The 23351-nt window shown below is 38.9% G+C and overlaps 2 protein-coding genes across 2 annotated transcripts; both read right to left on the minus strand.

Annotated features, from left to right (window-relative positions):
* Positions 1-799: 799 nt before the first annotated feature.
* npc1l1 (NPC1-like 1) lies at positions 800-14864 on the minus strand. The gene is made up of 21 exons (XM_074669721.1): positions 14823-14864; positions 12028-12192; positions 11015-11926; positions 10609-10902; positions 10292-10515; positions 10099-10199; positions 9837-10009; positions 9596-9724; positions 8874-9056; positions 8677-8791; positions 8314-8579; positions 8103-8192; positions 7822-8012; positions 5428-5555; positions 4065-4194; positions 3932-3987; positions 3535-3685; positions 3195-3426; positions 2527-2640; positions 2038-2200; positions 800-1951 (listed from the first exon to the last, which is right to left on the minus strand). The coding sequence occupies exons 1-21, from the start codon at positions 14862-14864 to the stop codon at positions 1710-1712; spliced, it is 4101 nt and encodes a 1366-aa protein (XP_074525822.1). The 3' UTR covers positions 800-1709.
* A 6219-nt stretch (positions 14865-21083) lies between these two features.
* On the minus strand, positions 21084-22830 carry nono (non-POU domain containing, octamer-binding). The gene has a single exon (XM_074669316.1). The coding sequence runs from the start codon at positions 22638-22640 to the stop codon at positions 21315-21317; it is 1326 nt and encodes a 441-aa protein (XP_074525417.1). The 5' UTR covers positions 22641-22830; the 3' UTR covers positions 21084-21314.
* Between the last annotated feature and the right edge of the window lie 521 nt (positions 22831-23351).

A 23351-nucleotide genomic window follows, 5' to 3' on the forward strand; every position in this document is an offset into this window, starting at 1 on the left:
ACTTAAACTTAAGGCGCTCTGTCACACTAAGATTTCCCCTCCTGTCTAAATTCTTCCTTGTGTTGTACGTTGCTTTAAACAAAAGCGTCTTCTATTAATTGTAATAGATATGATTTCGATAATGATTTAGCAGTGAGGACAGAGTCGTCAATGGTTGCCATGGTACATCATGGTTATATTATAAATTAGAGATGTGCGAGTACTGGTATCGGGTACCGGGCTGTTACCAGCCTTATGTCAAAGTAATGGTACTCACAAAGGTTGCCAATACCAGCAGCTGATACTCAAGGCAAAAATTTTTCGTCGATTAAGTTCTCCTCCAGTAGTTGGCGCTACATTGCAGCAGTTGTGAATCAGGTCCTTGTCAGACAACATGAATGAACCAGGGAGACTTAACATTTAAACTGCTTAATTTTGCACTTCAGTTTATAAAAAAAAAATACCAAAACTCTGACCGTTGTTAGTTTTATTTCGCATTTTTGTTAATTTAAGTTGAAAACAAACTGTAAACTCAGAAGGAGATTTTTGTGTTTTCTTTTGGACTTAATGGCAGAGTGACTGTGCTTTCTTGATTCAGAATAATATGTCACTGTTCATTAAAATGTTTTGTATCAAAAGTACTAGTGGTATCAGTACTCATCATCGGTGAGCACTCAAAAGGAAGTACTGGTATCGGTCTGAAAAAGAGTGGTATCAAACATCCCCATTATAATTCCAACAGTTTTAGAAGTTTATACTGATTTCAGATTCAAAAAGATAAATTTAAATCTGGTTTGTGTAAAACAGGACGTGATACTGTGTAATAGTTGATATATTCATCCCAAAATGAGTATTGTAAAATCAAAAACACACACTCTCCCTGTTCCCTGAAACATTTCAAAAGGATAAATCATACATTTATTTATGTGACATAAAATATTTAAACATTCTAAAAAGATCTGTGCTTTAAAATCTTCTACAGACATTTTCTTTGAGGCATTTTTTGATCCGGGTCAAAACTGACCCAAACCATAATGTGAAGGTGTAAAATATGAAAGGGTTAATAAATAAAAATCATCAAAGTGACTGCAGACCAAAAGTTCAAATCAACAAATCAAGCGGCACAAAAAATACACATTCACACAAACACATTTTCTTTCAGTCATAGATATTTTTCATTTTCTGTAAATTCTTTTGTTATATAAATAATTTTCAGTATAATGCTGAATATTTTATCATTTTTTACATTTGTTTGATTGCACCTTTCATAATAACGCCACCATACTGCTATTGGAGAAACTAAAACATGTAATGCTGGAGTGCTTTTCTCTTCAAATCACTCTTAACAGTGCTAATGTGACACAGCCACACATACAAAATAATCACATTCAATAAAAAACATACCAAATGACACTTTTCAAGAACATCTGTCGACTTCCTGTTGAGTCAAAAACTCGACGATTGAACGGTGAAGGTGCCCAGCTGCAGCTCTCATGAAGACGGTCGTGTAGCCCGTGGCCATTGCTCAGAACGATGTACACTGTGTGTTAGCGTCTTCGGTCCCACTGGTTCATCTCTGATTGAGGTACAAAGTTAGGTTAATGATTCCCATACAGACATGGTTGGCTCCGTCTTGGCTAACCATGTCCTTTTCTGTGTCCGCTCTTGTTCAGTTTGTTGCAGAGGTATTCACTCTTTTAGCTTAATAAACAGTTCTCTTTCATCTGTGCTCAGAAACGATCAATCTCCACATGATCTTTCTCCACATGATGGTTTTCTACAATCTGTGAGGTTTTGTCTGTATCTATAGGATCCTTTGTGAAGACTGTGTCCTTCTCTTGTTTTGTTTCGTTGTCTTCGAAGCTCATGTTTTCAAAAACAGGTTTCACTGAGTTTTTCATCTCCAGCTCCCACTCGGCCCTTGCTTTCTCCTCTTGCTGCTGCAGCAACACAGCTTTGTTCACACCGGGACCTGAGAAGAAGACATCAAAAGAAAATGAAGTGTTTGGTCCTAAAAGCTCCAAAAACCTCACCTTTGCATAAGAAACGGGAACGTACCAAAGTAGCTGAGCAGCACAGGGAGGAATATGAGTCCATGAACCAACCCCAGAAGAGTGATGACCAGATTAAGACGGAAGAAGAAGATCTGGATGAGCTGTGCTTTGGCAAACGCCAGAACCAGAATACCTGGTAGGTTGGTCATTGCAACACCAGCAAACACCTACAGAGAGGGAATAGACAACATTCTACTGAAACAGAAATGATGACATATAGATATTTAAACAAAAACAAAAAATAAAAGAGCTACAGATCACATTTGAATCTCACAGGTGAAAACACTGCCCGCTTGAAATGAGTTTCTTGTTTATTTGGATCCCCATTAGTCACTACCTAATACCTACCTACCTAGTCGCTACCTAAGTAGCGACTACTCTTCCTGGGGTCCACTCATAAAAACATGAATTTAAAATCCACACAAATTAAACCATAAAAACAACAGTCCAAGATGGAACAGAGAAAGACAAAAATAAAGATAAAGTTACTCACAGCGCTGCCCATGTTGGCTGTAGCTTCTTTAGCTCTCTCTACGTGCGAGGGTTTAGTGCTGAGTGCAAATGATCTGGTCATGTGAGACACAAACTCCACAGAGATGCCCACTGCCTGCAACACAGAAAATAATGGTCAGCAGAATAAATAAAACAAAGAGAAAAACTCCTAAAAGTAGTTTTAAATAATTCAACAGCATCTCTTTCAAGGTGTGGTGTAAAATGAACATTTTTCTTCATTGAGTAGTATTATTCCTGAAGAGTTAGCCTAGATTTAATATCTGCAGATTTATGGAATGACTGGCTACATGAATTTTCAGGCAAAACATGGGGAAAAAATTGTTAATGAGCAAGTGATTGTGGGAAATATAATCAGACTAAGTGCAAAAAGAACTGAAATCTTATTGTTTTTGTCTTATTTTTTGTAAAAATTGTCTTGTTATACTTGATATGAACCACATTCACATTCATCCACCTGACCAGTCCAGAAAAATATCTTGTTTAAAGTGATTTAAAGACAAAAATGTGATCTGAATTACTTGTAACAAGTATAAAAAAAATCTGCAATTAAAATAAGAAAAATGTGCTCGCCAAGTTTCTTGAAACCAGAACAATGTCCCTGAACTTTTCTCGTATTCACACAGTCACATTTTAAGACAGAGTTCTCACCGTGACCAGATTGATGAGGGCCACAGCGTTGTAGTCGATGCTCCACAGAGTCATAATACCCACAGTGTCCACGATGATCATGATGATGGTGATGAGGTTGAGCAGACCTGAGCGCAGATCCAAACCCAGCAGCAGACAGCAAACCACAAAAGTTGGCAGCAGACATAATGAGATGTTGAAGAGTCCTTCGGGTACGATGGTCAGGTACTGCTCATAAAACACACTCGTCACCCTGGAGGAGGAAGGAGTGAAATCTTATCAATCACAGACCTGAAGCTGCAAGAATAGCTCTGTTAGAGAGCTGAACCAGAGATAGAGTTTGAGAGTTAAGAATACGTACGTGTATGGAAAGACTTCAAAGTCAGGTGAGGTTCCTGGGATCTCCCTCATGCCCATAGTGATGTTGTAGGCAAGCTCTCTGGACTTTTGCAGTGCAGCAGTGAACTCTTGAGAGTTGGTCAGAGGAGTGTGGTAAGCCATAAAACGAGTGGCTGTGAATAAGACAGAGATTAGTATTTCTAGTGAAGGACAACAAGAGGTTTGACAGTTTTGAACATGTTTTGACGCAGCGTATCTATTTGTTTAAAAAGGCTCTGGGTCCCTTTTCCCATTTTGAGTAACTCAGAATAACTCTATTTTCTGTTATCAATCTTTTTCACCTCAAAACACATTCTCATCTTTTATCATAAAGAACAAGTTTTAACCTAAAATGCGTGTTTCCATCTTAAATGACTTACCTATAATTTCTCCCTTCTCATCTTGAACCACAGCTGTATCGTACGCTCCAAGACCTCTGTAAAAAATAAAGTAAGAGTTGATAGCACTGCCTTCATGTGATGCTCTGAATGCATGCACACCTACAACACACACCCTTTGGGACACTGCAGGTCCGGCCTGTTCCCCAAGAAGTCCGGGAGGAAGCGGTTGAACTGTTCCACCGAGGGCCTGAGGACACCGTCTGAAGGAACACCCATACACTTCTTCCCACACAGGATAGCAGCTGTTAGGGATTCACAGCAGGTTAACATCAATCAAACTGGTTTCATGTCTTTTCACATTTATGCTGATGACACTAACACTCTGTAGCGGGCCAAATTTAGATACGTTGATAGAAACAGTTGGAAAAGAACTAAGTATGTTAAAGAAATGGTTCGATTCAAATAAATTAACTTAAAATCTACATAAAACAAAATTTCAAATTTTTGGACATCTTACGCCTGATGTGGACAAAAAATTAGTAATAAATGACACTGAGATGGAACAAGTAAAAGAAGTAAAATTTCTTGGAATAATTATACAAAATAAACTTAGTTGGAAACCTCACATAAACCATATTAAAGCAAAGTTATGCAAATCACTAGGAACAATTTCTAAATTCAAAGAGTTCCTGAATGAAAAAAACGTATATGTTTTGTATTGTTCCCTCGTTCTCCCTTATATGACCTATGGCGTAGAGGTGTGGGGGAATATGTATAAAAATAATCTTGATCCGATTTGTGTGATCCAAAAAAGAGCAATTAGAATTGTAAATAAAGTGACCTACAGGGAACACACAAACAAACTTTTTATCAAACTGAAAGCTTTAAAATTTAGGGACTTGGTTGTCTTTAAAACAGCCCAGTTTATGTATAACATAAAGAACAATAAGTTACCTGTTCACATCCAGGGATTGTTTCAAAAGAGAAATATGGTTTTTAATTTCCAAGGAGGTGAAATATTTAAAAACAGATGGTAAGAACAAACATAAAACAGCACTGTATTTCTGTTGCTGGGGTTAATATTGGGAACAAGTTGGACCCAGAGCAAAAAGCCTGTTTATCATTATTTCAATTCAAAAAGAAAACCAAGCAAAACATTTTAAATTTCTATGTTGAGAATGATCAATGACTGTTTTTTAAAAAAAATGTTGAAAAGTCTTTGAATCCAGTATATTTTGTTTTGTGTCTTGTATTAAAGCATTGTGATGCATATTGGTTTAAAAAAGAATTGGTAGTTTCTGTTAAAGCTGTGATGTTTGGACTGGTAGCCATCTATATGTTTTAAAAACAGTGTAACTTGTGTTGGGGGCGGGTGAAATAAGCTCCAGCTTCAGCCTGCTCCGTTTCAGACTACCATGTTGTTTTGTTGCTATTTCTCGCTCAGTTAACAAGTTTGTCTGAATAAACTTAAATGAATGAATGAATGATAGGATAAATATGTGTAGATGTGGGGTGTCCTCAAAGAGGAGGCTCACATTCACTGGCAGGACAGAACTTCCCGGCGTTTGGACCCAGAGTGTAAAGACGACAACATTTAGATCCAGGGTTCAGCCAGTCGATGAAATCATCCACCCAGGAGTTAGCAGGGATAGCCATGTAGGATCTGCACACGACACAACAGGTGCGTCAAAACAAGGCAGGAACAATGGCGCGTTGATTTTAGTCACACAGGCTAATGCAGAGATGTATGTAGAGAGACTGAGAGGTTAGCAATCAACATATTGTCACTTTTCCTTAGTCCTAAAGATTTCACTGCTGTGACATGAATGATTGTGCCTTACTTAAATAAAAGCAAACAATCACAACTATAATTTCACGGGAGGAAGTGACCTTTTGAGAAAATAATTGAGCTAAACTAGGTCATAAGATGACTATTACAACACACAACAAGCTAAAGTTAGCATCTAGCTAGCATGGCTTAGCGTGAAGACAGAAAACAAGAGGAGACAAACTGTGAGGAAATGTGTTAATGTCTTAATCCAACTCTCATTAAAATGATACTATATATTTCATTGATAAAGACAGCTCTAATTTTGAGTTTTTTGAAGTAATATTATAAGAGCTAAAGAAGCTACATTTAAGCTAACATTAGCAACCCTTACAAAAAAAGAATTTTATTGAAGTTTGCTATTAGCAGGCAACTTTTTAAGACAGTATACTATTAGTTTACTTCTGACTTACCAAAGATGTACAAAGTTATGTGCAAGTATACTCGAAGTATACTGAAAATTATATTTTACAATTTTAAGTATACTTGGCTCATTTAAGTAAACAGAAAGGTTTCAGTGTACTTGGCTTACACTTAAACTAAAACTTTTGATAAAGTTATACACAGGAAAAGTGCTGCAGTCGTGTCTAACGTCCCAGTTAATTTGGATTGCAGTTTTGCTAGTCTATTCAAATATTCCTTACCAAACATATTGGCTTCTTTTAACTTCATATTCCACATATAGATTTGCACTAACAAAGCCAACCAGAGGCAAAACTTGCTTGAGCTCTGTCTGTAGTTGGTTTAGACCACAATATGATCGTACTGTAAGTGTGGGATCAGTTACAGGATTACATAGAGAGGTGATGTGCTCTTCAGAGAAATCAATGTTTTCACTCTGGCCATGTCAGGTGCACAAGTGTGACCTTCAAAAAAACGTAAGTCACAATTGTCTGACCAACTTGGTTGCACTCTGATGCTGTGTTAGGGGAGATAGCACTTACATCTCCACTCTTCGTCGTGTGTGTCTTTATATATTTATCACTGAATCTAAACATACTTCAAAGTTAAAATACGTTCATTAAATGAAAAGGTCGTAGAAGTACATTAGTAGTTAGTTTAGAGTATACCTGTGAGTCTCGTTGTGGTGTACTCGCAGTGCTAATTAAAACTTGATTACAAACTAGTAGTGAACTCAAAATGGACTTCTTTTAACCTAAAACACACTTTAAGTATACTTTTTATAAACTAAAATGGACCAATTTAGTACCAAGAAGTATAGAAAAAGTACACTTAAGTAAACTACTAGTATATTTATATTCGTATACTTGCTGAAAAAAGTGTACTTGAAAAATATACTTGACCTTTACTTAAGTATACTTCATGAAATAAACTTGAGGTTCACTTCTTTTAGTAAGGGAAACTCACAGATATGGAGTACTTTATTACTCTTACTTATTGTAACTTTTTTCTAAATTAAGAATTTGGGAAGTTTTGCCTCTTTACTGATAGATCTTTTTAAATTATTTTAGAGGCTGAGGAGAGACAGAAGTGTGGGGAGTGACTGATGGGAGACATGCAGCAAAGGGTTTAAGCAAAGAGTTAAAATATTGTTGCTTTTGTACGAACGTGTGAGTGAGAAAATGTTTCCTGTTTATCAGTGAGCTACTGATATCACCTTGAAGATGCTGATAAGCTACGTCCATAATCCTCCTTATTTCAGGTTGACTGAAGTGTGCTGTTTATTGCAGTAATCGTTATGTCACAGTAAACTTTAGATAATAAAATTATCTCATTTAATTACAAGTCATTTGTTTGGTGAAAACATTTAAAAGCTACGAATCAGCCTGAAGGGGGTTATACAGTTTGACTTGTCACTGCCTCAAAAAGGTAACTTTAGGGGATTTTATGTTTGTTTATGCTCTCTGCCTGGCACCGTCAGTAAGAGGCACCTTTTATCTGCTTAGTGGAGATCATGTATCTGAGTTTATTATTAACAAACGACTGCTGGCTGATGGCTTGTATGTTAGAGGTCGTAACTGTGATATCAGCAGGTTCAAGGATCTTTTGGAGAAAAATAATAATTTGAAGGACGAAAGCAGAAAATCACTTGAGCGGAGCTGCTTGTGTAAATCTTAACTGAGCAGATGCCCAAACTCACAGATGGGGGTAGTTGGTGGCGTACTGGATCTTCTGGGTTAGTGAGAACTGATCACAGCCTACGCTGGAGCAGGTAGCATTCATGCCGGCCACAGATGTGAAGTCGAAGCCGCGCTTTGTCACAAAATAAACAGGAACTCCCACTTCAAAGTACTTGTAGAGATATTTGAAATAGTCCAGCATGTAGGAGCCCTGTGCAGAGAAGAGGTTATTCTTTGACGTTTTCATTGAAAGAGGAGTGTGAGAATGTTTGCTCATATGAGGATATCTGAGTTTACTGACCTGAGGCATGGCCAGCTCCTGATCCAGACCCACAGTCACATTGAACATGAGGAACAAGGATCCACACAGCATAAAGATGAAAACCACCATCTTGTTAAAAAAAAAAAAAAAAAAAAAACAGGAAAGAGCAAGTTTAATACAAATCCAGCAGCTGATGCCTCTTAAATTCCAGTTCACATGTTGAGGATGACTACAGGGTTGGTAAATTTACCACTATGAATCTGGTGTATGGATGCAGGAGCACAGGGGCGTAGTATTTCCTCATGAAGGGCAGCAGGAAGCCCTCATTCGGCTTGTCTGGACGCTTGGTTGACCCTTTAACGCAGCACAACAGTTCAAAGCGGTTGTTGTCTTGTCTGCGGGCATCCAGGGACAGCAGTGCTACAAACGCGGTCATCTGGAGGATGAAGTCCATGAGCACAGCCAGAGCGGCATACAGAGCAAACGACTTCACTGCTGGCATGGTGGACAGGGCCCCTGAGATAGCAGAGCAGAGATAAACACATGGTATAGAAGATCGATGGTTCTTTTACGTACACTGGATCTGTGTAGGACAGACGGATCACAAGCCTACCTAAGAAGAAGCAAACAGACTCAGAGAGGCTGCACAAGAGCATGCTGGGAGCTACATTTCCGAGGACTCGGCCAATCTGCTCCTCTCTCTTCTCCCCGGGCTTACGGACATCTCTCTGTGAGGAAGTATCATCATTAAGGCTCCTTCCAAAATCAGCTGACTGTTCAATAATGTATCCTCATGACTGATGAACCCACCTGGTACTCCAGAACAAAGATGAAGATGTTATCAGCTCCGACAGCAAGCACTAAGAACGGCACAACCTGAAGGATGACCAGTGAGGAGGGGATACCAATCCAGGAGTAGAAACCCATCGAGGCCAGGACTGAACAGCCAACCACCAGGATCCCACCCAGACCCACCAGAAACTTAGAATCCACCTGCAAGACACGGAGATAAGAATCTAGATTCAACTCAGTGAACCTTCTCTTCAAAGCCATATCTTTCACCATATCATGTGTCTTGTATTGTATAACTCCATGGCCAATAAACGTATGTGCCTTTAGATAACACATATACAGCTGACACAGGCGTGCTTCGACAGTTTTTCCTTATCTTGTACATAAGAGGTACTTTTTTAACAACTTCATTTCCCAAGTAAACGCCCAGTGTCACCAAGGCACATGTGAATACCTCCATTTTTACAGAAGAAGTCTGAAATTATAGTAACAAGCTACATCAAGCACTGGCGCATCAAACTTGAGGCTTAATGCTAACAGCATGCTATCACTGTGGCATGTTAAGCATGTTAACTGTGATCTCTATTTTAATTTAGCATGGTGGGACTGCCAAAGTGACAAGAGCCTATTCCTTTGGGGAACGTGAATACCTGTGCAGAAGATATTGACAATCCACTCATTCAATGATTGCCAACATGTTGCACTTGACTGTGGTTTAAAGAAGTTAAGAGATGTCCTACCAGTATTCTTTTCCATGAAGAGTACTCCCCAAGTGCCACAGCGATGTACACGAAGATCACAGCATAGCTGATCATGAAGATTGGGATATCCTCTGCTGTTGTCCGATTAATCTCATCCTCCAGAGATCTCTGTAAATCAAGTTTGAGACCAACAGAAAAAAAAACAGGACGAGGGACTTTAGAGGTATGAACAGCCACAGTGTAGCAGAAGAGAGGAGTGAGCAGCGTGACTTTAACGTACCTCTGCCATGTATGCGAAGGTAAAGTTGCAGGCGGGGTCTTTCTGGTAGTCCTGAACAATTTTAAGGAACTCAGACTCCCATTGCATGGCCACTCTGAATTTAGGGTTGGTGCGGGCATAGTTGTTGAGGGAAAAGGTTAGAATGAAAGCCTCAGCGTTGGTGAAGTCATCATCTATAAAAAAAGTGGTACAGTCAGTAAGCACAGCTTTGACTTTTACCGTATGAGTATTTTATGCTTGGGTTTTACTCAAAGTCACTTACTGTCATATCCTCCCACAGCCAGGAAAGAAAAGACTGGAGCTCCGTAATCGGCCATGCAGCTCATACCTAAATCAGTGATGTCCTTGAAGGAGAGTGGGGAGCTGGAGAAGAAAACAAGGAAGAGTTTGCTGGGTTAACACGTCTGTGCAGTTGATCATGAATCTGTTTTACGTTTCATTTGATGAACCCTTACTTGAGACAGTAGATCAAGTGGTCCCTCCAGTCTACTTCTTTGGTCACCCCCAGTTCTGTCATGTTAATCTTGGCATTAATGTTGTCCAGGCTGTTCTGGAAGTACTGTACCACGCTGTTGGTTGCACAGTCCGTGAGAGCAGGATTGGATGGGTTTAGGGGTGCGTAACACACATCTTTCAGACTTGCTGTGCGGTTGAGATCCTCTGACCAAAACTCAATTTTCTGAAAATTATGTAGAGAAAGAGTCAGTGGGTTAATGTCAAATTTTTCATTGAAGCAAAACATTTAAGATCCAAATTTGGTTTTGGACTCTACCTGAATACGTGTCTGGAGCTCGAGCAGTTCTATAATGAGGTCTTTGGAAACCAGTCCACTAAAGTTCTGTGGTCCAAACAACAAGGAGTCGTAAATGTGGCCTTTTTTGTCTGGTGCTGTCAGGATCAGCTGGTTTGTCCTGAAGAAGGGTTCAAAATTTTTGTCGTGAAATTCCTTCTCCTGACGGGCACGACTGTTGGGAGCAGACCACAGCTCTACTGGGTCAGTGGTGAGCTCAAGGGACTTGAGACCAGCGGCGAAAACTGCCACAACTATGGCTGACAACAGGAGCACCTTCAGTGAAAAACAATAAAACAGATGAGACATACTAGACTGTGTTAATCAGAGTTAAATTCACTTCTTAGTTCCTGTTTTTATGCCGTTAAAACACTTTGGTTGAACTGACCACGATAGGATAAGTGGCCATGAGGGTTCCCCAGCGCATGAACTGTCGGCTCAGGAAAGCTTGGGCAGCCAGGCTGGTCCTGTCAGCACACGTCACCTCTGATGGATCAATGATCTGTTGAGTGACAACATTGCTGTTCTGGTCTTTGCTGTTGCCCTTTTTCACTCCTGTGTCTTTATACTTTTTCCTCTGACCTCTTTTCCAGTAAGCGACATTAAGGTAAAGGAAGAAGGCAAACAACAGGAGACAAAGTACTATGACGGAGATCACTAGGAAGCCGTCTGCTCCCAGCAGTGTGAAGGGGCCTGGAGGCAAAGGGGGATCTGGCATCTTTGGACACGTCTCCTGGCAGTCCTGGCAGGAGCAGATCTCACCTCCCGATGGGGTGGTCTCATTGCACCTCAGTGCACGTCCATTGTAAGGAATCACTCCCTCTGGCAGTCCCGCCGTGTCTCCCTCTTTGACCAGGTTAAAGTCAATGTCCAGTGGTGCTAGACCGTTACTGGAGTCCCCCTGGAAGTCGTACCAGCGCTGGGGGGTGCACAGCTTGGAGCCATACCTACCACACATGGTGGCGATAGCGAAGCCACCTGTTGCGGGGATCCTGACATTCTGACAAGACTTGAAGGCGTCTTCTGCAAAGGTGTTGCTGAGATATGCCTTATAACCTACCACGACCTCCTTAACCTTGCCAAGGTGTGTGACATTCATGACTTTTGTGACTTTGACGGTCTGGCTCTGGTTGGGGCTGCAGGTGTTGATGCAGTGCAGGTGAGCAAAGTTCTCGGCACAGGAGGGACAGCGGTTCAGGACAGCCTTAGAGAGCGTCAGACTTGTTTCCAGGGAGGACAGTTGTTTGATAGAGCAGCAGGCGAATGTTTTGCCCTCCCCTTGGTCCAAAATAGGACACACCTGCAGCAGGAACAGGCGCAATCATATAAACACAAATTCAAACACATGCTAATCAACATGCTTGATTCACTTTCCTGTTCCTTTAAACAAAAGGGACTGACCTCTTTGAGTTTCTTGTAGTGGTCTCCTGTGATGGCACGAGCACGGCTGTAGTTGAGACAAGGGACGATGGGAGGAATGAGGCTTCCTTCTATCGTCGGGTTACGACCACAGTTTTCATAGAAAGCACAGAAGCCGGGCTCATGATAGGCTGCCTGTGACAGCATCTGGATAAAGGACAGTCAACAGTGCATAGCTTAAGAACAGAAACACTCCAGGAAAACACACAGCATACTGTGAAATGACTAAAACCTCCTGACAAGAACTCTGCTGGTGCTCTCTGTTGACAAAGTGGTATCTCTAATAACCCGTTCACCTCTACATGAGTAATTTCTGTTTCACAAAATAATTCTCATCCTGCTTTCAACATTCGAGTACATCACCAACTATTCATCATGAAGATTTGCTGAGGGGTTTCTGTCATTGAGCTCTCTCTACAACCTACAGAGAAATGATCTGTATTTGTGTTTACGCTCTTGTTTGCTTTACCAGCCCATAAGTTACTGTTCATTCCCTGTTCATCAACAGGTTACAAACTCCTCACAGGAGTTTTAAATACATTTCAAATCTTGAACAAGTCATATTGCTTCAAATAATGATGAATAATTTGTGAGTGCCTCGTGTTCATCTAAATTGTTAAAACACATACTGTTGCATACTTAACATTTCTCATAGATTGACAGTTAAAAGACACTTTAAAGGTGTGCAGTATTCAACTTCATTTTCTTTGTTTACATTAACACATCCTGTCAGACGGTTAAACATCACCATATTTTTTTAGAAAAGTAATGACAGCATGGCGATGATCCCAGAGTGCACTGTGATCTGTTCTGTCAGCTACTTTGAGCCACCGTTCCGGTTGCAAGATAGATAAAATGGATCATGTCCAAAGTTTACAGCAGCACATGTAAAAGCATGACAGTAGAATAGAATAAAATAGAATAGAATAGAATAGAATAGAATAGAATATTCATCAATCCTCTTGGGGGATTTTTTTTTTTGTCACCGCAGCTCACAAAAAAAGTGCAGTAATGCAATAACAATAAAAATAGAATAATGATAATAGAATATAAAATTTGAAATTTGAAGAAATATAAAGAATATAAGTATAGAAAAGTAGAAAAAAAATACTATTTACATATTTATATAGGAGTGAGATATATATACAAGATTGGTTCTGGGGAATGAAAATGGAAAGCACTTGACGATGAATATTTACAGTGAGTACTGGAATGCGGTGCAAAAAGGCATGTATTTATTAAATGCATATTAATAAATATATATTATACAAAATTATATAAATGCATATAAATAATATTCATCGTATTATTTATGTTCAACAAAATTTTACAAAGCTACGCAAAATTAGAGACTTGTGTTAGTTTTATTTTTAGTTATGAATTTGTTAATTCCAAAACCTGTAAAAAGATTTTAAACTGTTTGTAATGTAAGCGTAATTGCCTCCACCAAGGAGGTTATGTTTTTGGTAGAGTTTGTTTGTTTGTTTGTTTGTTTGTTTGTTTGTTAGTAAACAGCATAACTTAAAAGGAACTTACGGATCTTGATGAAATCTTTTAGGAAATGTTCAAAATGGGATAAAGAAGAAGTGATTACATTTTGGTGGGGATCTGGATCACCGTCTGGATCCAGGACTTTTTTTTAAAGGATTCTTTATCATTGTGAGATTGGGCTGTTCTCACCATATGTATATAACTTCAAGATAAATAGAGTTGCTTTACAAAACAATACAAGACAAGGCCTTTATAATTTCAGACAGATGTAAAAGTATGATCCAGTTCCTGACAATATTCTGGATACTAAGATGTGGAATATGAAATATGACCTGGGTCATCATAATTTTCAACACTGTCAGGAAACAAATTATCGTACAAACCTGCAACTAATCAAATTGTAGCAGACAGTTTGCTGAAAGGGAGTATTACATCAAAGTAGGACTAAGTGTTGCGTGACAATCACAATATGCTTGGTGGAGGTCTGCGCTCTCGGAGTGCTTTTCTAGTAGTTATGTTTTAAAGATTTTTTAAATTATTTATATATATATATATATATATATATATATATATATATATATATATATATATATATATATATATATATATATATATATATAAATTTTGGTTTCTTGGGGGTATTTTCTATCTGCTATCTAAAAGTTTGTAAACTAAAAACTGAGTTACAAAAATAAAAGTTCCATTCATCATTGTGTTTTTTCTCCAAGTTTACTCTCAGTTTAATTAAATAAAAAAAATTAATCTGAAATTTATTTTCTCAAAATTGCCCTCAAAAATGGCATCAAGTGTCAAATTATTTCAACAGGTTTCAAAATATCATTTCCCAAATGTTGTGTATTTTAAGATTACAGACCATTCACATTGGGACGTCAAGTATTATGACAGTTTTGCCGTTTAACAGCTTCCAAACATAGCATTTACGACCACTGATGATATTTTATCAGCAGACTTTTATCTGACTGACTCACTGAGTCTTTGCTGCTTTGGCACTTACCTAACTTTGTCAAAGTAGGGGATTACATGCTGTAACATCTTACATTTAAATCTCAATAAGTAAAATATTTATCATTGTGACTGTATGTATTTGGTATCTCAGATACTTGTACAATTGTACTTTGATTATGCAGTCCTGACTATGACACAGTGAAGAGCAATAAGGGTTTTTAACAGAGAGATGAAAGAAATGTCTTCCTGTGCTGTTCATTTAAGAAAGTAGTAACATGTAAACACCAGTTCCCTTTAAAAGAAACACAGCCATAACTCACCACACAGGTCAGAAAAATGATCAGAGCTTCACCGGGAATCATGATTCCTGGTAGTTCAGCAGCAGAGGAGTCAGGGTCTACGAGCTCAGAAAAATGGAGTGTTGATAAATCACTGCTGCCCTGTTTGAAGAATCATCAGCTGAGGTTAGACAGTGAGAAGGGCTTTGTGCTCGTCCAGCTGTCCTCTCTTTCTGTCTGTCACACAGTGAGGCTGAAGGGAGGGAGAAACATCCTGCCCCATGTCACCACTCCTGTGATGTCACACCTGTCTTATCTGGTCTGATACTTCTCCTGGCCAATCGCAGTATGCATGATCAATTCCTCTGTCTGATTATTAACGACGAACAGATTTTGATAGGGTTGCTGGGGAGATCCAAAGCAGGGAGAAACTGCAGGGGAGACCAAAACAACAACCGCACCCTGCTCCTGGCCTGAGTCAGACACTGGTGACTTTTGGTTTTGAAACACTGAAGACATAAAAACATAAAGACAGACAGCACGTAAAGATGTTTTATTGGTCTTAGAGGTAGCGTATGCGTCCGACACACAGGGTAAAGATCTCTACAGTAGATCTGACCACGACCTTTACACCATCTATCTGAGCTAAATGGTGCAAAGAGGCTCTTTCTTAGAACTTCCATTTATTCCGATCCTTTAACTGTTTTTGCATGAAGTCCCTAAATCCAAACACCTGTGGCTGTATCTGTCCATCATGTAAAGACACTCTGACCACTAACTCCCTGAATCACATCCTTCAGATCTTATCTGTGATTAAGATTTTTTTTATTAAGAAGTCAAGGACACAGCGGAGATAAAACCGTCAGCAGAGGCCAGGGCGTTATGCCACAGGAGATCAGAGGTATCAGGGCGAAGGTGTGTGAGCGTTTCAATTCAAGATAAACACCGATGGAATAAAAAAAGAAGACAAGAAATGGAGCCGATATGCTGGTTTTCTTTGTTCTGTCAAATGCAGATAATTCACCAAAGCACGCCCAAAAACACAGACGCTTTTAGGTGTGTTCAGATCAAAAGATAAAACCTTGTTGATTATTAATAATTCATTCATTCATCATCAATAGTGAGTGGGGTAAAATTGTATTTAATTTTTTAAATCAGTGTTAATCCTTATTTATATGATGACCTGGATCATTATCTTTCAATGACCTTGAGAGGCACATGATGTACTGGCAATAATTCTTTATGAGTGCCTATCTCCCCAGGTAAATGCGACTCAGACTATTTAATTCTGTATTTACTCACATTGGCAAAAGATGCTCTCAACTTTTTAATACTAACAGAAAAGACATCACGCAGCTAGTGTTTAACCCCAGATCAACAGAAAAGAGAAACACCTAAAAAAAGATGCTGTAACTCTGTAGTTCAAACATAAAAAACACTCAAATCAGCTCTGCATCTGTTCCTGGAGTGAGCATGACATAGATTGAATTTCGTACACGACACCCACCCGTGAAAGACTGTGATGCACTTCAGTAGTGAAACGTACTTTGGGATGCCAGCTTGGCTTAAAAATGTTTGTGTGAGTGTGTGCCACACGTACCGACTCACTCTTTGTCACAGCAAATGCTGGTTCAACCCCTGGTCCCCGACACTTAGCCCCATTTCTATTCCTTCTCATTACATCCACATTTCCTGTTTCCATTCAGCTGTCCTATCTAATTAGTCATAATCATAATAATATAATAAATCAATAAAAGGTAATTCAACTTCATTCATTTCTAATGGGCAGCATGTAATCTATTAGAGTCTGACCCGTCGCCTAACTAATCATTGATTCTGAGCAGTAAAGGTGACACCAGGGATAACCTGAAGACATAACATATCACAGTATCAAGTTGACCTCAATATTGTGAGTTACTTCCTTTAAGCCTAGCATACTCTTTATGTTTCACCTCTTCTTGTTTCCAGTGTGACTATAGCAACAGTCTCCAAAAGCTGAAGGAAACAGACATGAAGCAACAACAAACTGCTGTACAGTATGGACCTTATCCCGATGGTGCTGTTATTTTCTGCAGGTTTCAAAAACGTCAAAAACATCCTAAAAAAAAAAAAAGATTAATAGGTATATTGTGATTTTTTTGTTTATATGAGAAAACTACTGCTATAGAAACAGTAACAACTTTCAAACCCGAGGGACCTTTTTTTAACATTAATAACTCATCATTACGAAAATAAAATCATCTTCAAACAAAGACTTGGTGTCAACAGCAGCATCCGGCTTCTGTTCTCCACATATCTGGAACAAACTGCTAAAGGTCTGCTGAAACTCTCAGGTCACTTAAACCCAGGCTAAAGGCTCACCTTTTTACAGCTGCTTTTTATTGAAAAATTTTAACAAATCAGTTTAATATTTTTTTTTTACTCCACAACTCTGCACTGTGACATTTATGCTTGTATCTTAAAAACTATTTTAGTCTTCTCTTTTGGCAATAAACTGCAAAAAATTGAAATCTTATCAAGTGTTTTTTGTCTAATTTTCAGTTTTGAAATTTCCTTTTTGACTTAATTTGTGTTGCATTCATCTGACCAGTAAAAAAAAAAAAGTATTTTCTCAATCTTAAGGAAATAAGAGGTCTGAATTGCTTGTAACAAGTAAAAAAAAAAAAAAAAAAAAAAAAAAAAAAAATCTGCGATGGGGTAACAGGAAAGTCACTTGTATAATGACATCATCGTAATGTCAAGAAACTTGATGAGCACATTTTCCTTTTCCACTGGCAGATAATTTTTGCTTGTTACAAGCAATTCAGACCTCATTTTTGTCTTTAAGTAACTTGAAAAAAAAACATTTCTCTGGATTGGTCGGGTGAATGGGGCTTATATCAAGTACAGTTAGACAAATTTTACTAAAAATAAGACAAAAACACTTGATAAAATTATTATTATTATTTTTGTAGTATAGGAATAATAAAGTCTTAATCCACTGTTTTGCATCTTTGGTAGAAAATGTGTAAGTATTCATTCATAGTCTTAAAACCCAAAGATTTCAATAAGAAACCTCTTATTATTTTACATGTTGCATGTCTGTATGAATTAATGGAATTAATAATGAGACATAAAAGGAGCAAACAGGATGTGAGTTGCGTTGATACTGCTCAGTGTTTTCTAATCTCACAAAGCACTCATGTCAGCATGAATAAAACTGGAAAAACATGAAAAAAGATTAAACTCATCTAGTATGACATCATTAATCCCAGTTTTGATATTGTGACAAGCTAAAATAAGGTTTATAGTAAAGTTTACAAAGTCATGAGCCAGGTTTAAAACACTGACGATGTAATGCATTTAATTGTTGAGGTCTAATGTATGTTTTAATTATGATAACCAGGTTTCTGTGACTGTGATTTATCGCTGTCTTCGTAGAGCGTAATATGTTTGAATTACATTTCCTACAGTAAACATCATAAAACCTCTCAGACAATATGAAATGAATCACACTCAGAGCTTTGTGGAAAATGTGGAGTCATCTTTCCTGTTTGCTTCAGGTTTTTTTAAAAAAAGTCTGTATCTGGATGATTTTTTTTCTGGAAGACCTTGCTGATCTAACCTCCAGATAACACACACTTTCGCCTCTTTATGGTGCAGCTCTTTATCAAGCTCTATTTATGGGGCTCTCATTGTGCTGGCTGGACGCTGGAGCAGGCTGGTTATCTGCTGTTTTTGGACTCTGATTACAGGTGAAGGGTAGTTTCCCCGGAAAGGTCACGGCTATCAGCTGCGAGCTGTCTGCGAGGATATAAATGTTGGCGTGATGGAGATATGAGGATCTTCCAATATCTGCAATTACATCAGCTTGTCTCTTTTATCAAGAAGGGTGACAAGTCATTTCATGGCTGGATGTTTAGACATTAAGGTTGTTAAGTAACAAACTTAATCAGGAGCTGCTATACATAATCATCACATCAATGTTTTTTTGACCTCACTGAATTTAATCGTCACTTTTTTTTTTTTTTTTTTTTTACTGGTGTTTGGTTTCCTCTAAGCTGTTCAACAACCAACATGGTGTTAAATCACACTCACAAAACTACTTCTCTGAATGTTTTAGTCCACTTCCATCATCACAGATGTTCACAAATCAGGCTTTATTTGCATGATGTTTCAGTTTGAGTTTCATATTGATAAGTCACTGCATGAGCTGTTTTTTTTTACCTGAAACTCAAACACCAAAAAGTGGTGTGTGTGTGTCTGTGTGTGTGTGTGTGTGTGTGTGTGTGTGTGTGTGTGTGTGTGTGTGTGTGTGTGTGTGTGTGTGTGTGTGTGTGTGTGTGTGTGTGTGTGTGTGTGTGTGTTAAAAAACTTCTGCTTCTGAAAAAGAGCAGTGTCAAACTTAGGAGATTGCTCAACCTTGGCATTCATTCATTTTCCTGTTTGCTCATGCCTCACTCATCCTCTTTATTCAGTGGAACACAAAAAAAGATGTAAACCTGAATCAGATCAGCTCACTTTTACTTCCTCCTTACAAGAATCTCATATTGATCCCTGTTTCCTTATTCTGATTAGTCACCCCATACGTTTATAAGAGTGTCTGTGTGGATATTCAGGTGTGTTGACTCACTGTTTAGACAGTGCTCCAGTCTTTATTCAACCCTTCTCTGTCTGAATCTTTCTTGCTCGGCTGATTGATGAGTCAAAAGCTCTGATTTGTAACTGATCTACATTAAAGGAGAGCCTTCATTTAGATTCTAATTAGTAACTTTGTGTGTGTTTTTTATCCCATGAGCCTGCTGCAGATATGCAGGGTGAGCCATAAGTTTCCATAGACAGGAAAAATTAACATTTTATGTTGGCCAACAGTTTTTATCTATATAATATGCTCTTTGTGATTACCATTGTTTTAAAAACCATATTCATTAAGGCCATTGTGTATCAGGTGAAGATATGAGGCATGAATCCTCTCAAGAACACAACACCAACGCCATTTCTAACTTAACACTATCTGTGCTAATGCCTATGTGTTACAATGGAAAAACAAACTTATGTTATGAGGCAGAGCACAAGAATTTGAAGAGGTATGGACACCCCTAATGAACTTTCTTGAACAATAATGACAATGAACTTTGGAGTGTCACAGCTACATTTATTTATTTATCTATTTTACTTATTTTTTATCTATTTTTTTATTGTTATTATTTTTATTTATTTATTTATTTTTTCCAAATATGTATACTATTACTGTTATTATTTTGGACTCAATATTTCCTTTAGACACTTTTTGCTATTATTTATTTATGTACTATTGTCTATATTATTGTTTTTTCTTTCGTCTTTGTTTGTATGTTCATGTTGTTAAAAAAGAAACAGTTTGTTCCTTTTTCTAGTGTATTATTATTGTTTGTCTGTTGAAAACTAATAAAAACATTGTTAAAAAAAACCCAAAAGAAACAAAAAAAAAACTGCTAATGGAAGTTCATCAAAAGAGGAAAACAGCCATAATCCACTCGTGCCTGTTGGCATTTAGTCTTCTTTTCAGCACTTTACTTCACACAACTTTGCACCAGATTGTTGATCTCCATTACTCCATTTTTTTTTTTAGTATTTATTTAAAACATTGATATTTTAGTATCTCATTTTTATAGCATTTTATTATCTGAGCGATTGTTTTTACTTTTTATCTTCTTGGATTTTTGTTTGTTTTCAAAATAATGGTAATCATATTTAGCACATTATATAAATATAAACAGTTGTCTAAGATGAAATGTGTATTTTCCCTGTGTATGGAAACTTATGGCCCACCCTGTACATGTTTACACTGCATCGTCTCATGGCAAAGGAAGCTTTTGTTGTCTGCTTTATTCACAGATGGAAAGCAGCAGCACAGCAGACACAGGTTGAAGCAGTCAATTATTAAAGTTTTCCTAGGAAATAACGTGAGCAGGTGAAAAATAGACTGCACGTTTGGTATGAGATCTGTAACACAGGTTATTAATTTATAGTGCAATTGTGTTGATTTAATTAATACCCTTATTTTTCATTAAGTGATCTGAAGCCTGTCAAACTCAAATATATATTGAACTTGAATTTTGTTTTCAGGCAGCGTGGAAACACCAACGCCTAAGCAAATACAACTAGTGACTTTTAAATGATCACATGGATAAATTTGTTTTAAACGAGTCACACGTGAATAAAAAATGACTTTGTAAAGTGATGTTACCTGTTGTTCAAAGCTAACCCAAGGATGTAAAAAAAACTGAAATGTGAACAATACTCTTAGGGAATCATGACTTTATTATATCAGAAATTTAACATTTCCAGACAAAAACGGTCCTATTCCTATGAAAACTACGTTAAGGTGAACGGTAAAGTAAAACACATGGCTCATTTGGAAAGTTAGAATATCTTTGTACTAAAATGTAACTTAAACGTACAAATAAAGGTAAAAAAAAAAAATAACACATGCAACCGCGTTTAGAGTTCATGAAGTAAAACTCACATAGTTTTCAAAATACAGTGAGTGGGTTAGGAGGGATAAGATGTGATTCAAAATCTGCGCTGTTTGTTAGGGCCATAGTCTCCAGGACCAGGGAGACCTCTAGGGAACCCTCCCTGGCCTCCTCCCTGCATGTTGTTGTTTCCTGGTCCAGCCATCAGGGGGGTGTTCTCTGCAGCCATGCCTGCAGCACCAGCTTGACCAGAATTCCCACCCAGAGAGTTCCTGTTCATGCCCATCCCATGGTTGCCCATGTGCATCCTCATTTCTTGCTCCCTGTTTTCTGGGAAGTTGCCCCTGAAGCCCTCCTGCTGCCTCTTCATCATCTCCTCATTACGCATCCTCATCTCCTCCTCTCTCCTCCTACGCTCCTCTTCCTGTCGGAGCTCAGCTTGTTTCCTCTTCTGCACCTCCTGACTGTGAAGCTCCTCCATCCTCCGCAGCTCCTCCTGCCGCCTCAGCAGGTCCTGCCTCATCAGCATCACCTGATGCTCGTGCCTGGCTGCCTCCATCTCAGCCTCCAGCTTCTCCTGGGCCTCCTTCATGTTGCGGTCCACCATCTCATACTGCTGCTTCTCCATCTCCATCAGGGCCTTCCAGCGCATGGCATACTCGTACTCAAAGGAGCCAGGCTGAGCGAACCGTGGCGGCTGCTCTCGCTCTTTGTGGTACTGCTGGTTCTTGTTGATGAGCTTCTCAGACAGACCCTCCTCATCATCTAGCTGTTCCATAGGCTCCACAGTGATGGGTCGGGGGAAGGCTGTGAGGAGGTAGGCACTATCACTGCACTTATCCAGTGCCTTTCTTGCAGCTGGCTTTGAGGTGTACTCTACGATCCCCTTCCCTGTGGGCCTCCCACGGTCATCCACTATAACAACAGCTCTCTCTATCTGACCAAACACAGCAAAGGCCTCCTCCAGCAGCTCGTTTGACACGAACTCTGGCAGGTTTTTTACAGTTAAAGCAGCACCGTGGGTTGCAAACCTCACCCGTATGGGCCTGCCTCTGAACGGGGTGTCATCCAGCTCGGCTCGGGCAATCTCTGCTATGATCCTGGTCTCCAGCCGGATGAAGCCGAAGCCTCGGTCTTTGTTGATGAAGATCTCGCTGGCCTTTCCATACTTAGCGAACATCTTCTCCAAATCCTCCTCGGTGATTCCGGTCGGTAGGTTTCCTACGAACAACCTGCTACGCTGGGTGAAGGTTTTCTCCCCCGGCTTCCTGAAGCTCTGCAGATCCAGGGTTAAGGCCTCATTGGGGCTGGTCTGTTCGCTTGGCTCCGGCTGCTGGCCATTTGTGTTAGTTCCTCCGGCTTTCTTCTGGTCTCCCGGGCGGTTGGGTCCGTGGTTCTGCTGGGGGCCTCTGTTTCCCTGCATCTTTAACAACAGAACTAATTTCCGAGTCGAGGAATCGCTCGATTGAAACACTTGCACTCAGGGCAGCAGGCTGTGGCGCACAAAGAGCTGCGAAAATGGCGTGCTCCTGCGACGCTATTATGACGACACTTCACTGCGACTGGTGTATCGAGCCAGTGACCTAGTTTCTAAGCGACTGAAAGATAATAACAAACGAGCACTTGTTGTGGATTTAATACAGCTTTTGGCCTGTTGTATGCATTTAATTCCTCGTAAAGCTATCTATTTTGAGAATGTAGCAGTCAACGTAATAATATAACTTCTTTTTACTTCCTCGGTACGTATTCTCGCGTGAATACACGGTAGTAACTAGTATTCCAGCTCTTTGAAGAGAGTCGGTTCTTTTGGCTCGGCTCACTAAGCAGAGTCGGTTGTTTCGTCTTCCAAGTGGCTCCTCAGATTTTTTTTTTTTTTATGATGCAATAACTAATCTTTTTCCCAAAACAAATATAAACAACAACTATTGTATATTATTTAAGGAGTTATGATTATTTTCATTGAAACAAAATAGACAAGCCTAATGTATCACTCAACAAATTATACAAATACAAGATGGGAAAAACAGCATTTTTTAAAAAAAGTCTTATGTAAAGAATGACATTAAGAAAAAACAAGTGCCTCAGCTTTTGAGGGTTGAGCAGGTTTCTGGTTGTTAAAATCTGGAATGGACCC

This window comes from Halichoeres trimaculatus, unplaced genomic scaffold (genome assembly GCF_033239565.1).
Source record: "Halichoeres trimaculatus isolate MK-OKI-2021-1 unplaced genomic scaffold, fHalTri1.1 fHalTri1_scaffold_5, whole genome shotgun sequence".
Taxonomy (NCBI): Eukaryota; Metazoa; Chordata; class Actinopteri; order Labriformes; family Labridae; genus Halichoeres; species Halichoeres trimaculatus.

Excerpts from the sequence above, each read along its gene's own strand:
- npc1l1 (XM_074669721.1), bottom strand. The coding sequence starts at position 14,864 with ATGATTCCCGGTGAAGCTCTGATCATTTTTCTGACCTGTGTG. Across the intron at positions 11,927-12,027 it reads ACTACAAGAAACTCAAAGAG|GTGTGTCCTATTTTGGACCA; the intron begins GTCAGTCCCTTT and ends TTCCTGCTGCAG. Across the intron at positions 8,013-8,102 it reads AGGAGCTGGCCATGCCTCAG|GGCTCCTACATGCTGGACTA; the intron begins GTCAGTAAACTC and ends TTCTCTGCACAG.
- nono (XM_074669316.1), bottom strand. The coding sequence starts at position 22,640 with ATGCAGGGAAACAGAGGCCCCCAGCAGAACCACGGACCCAACCGCCCG.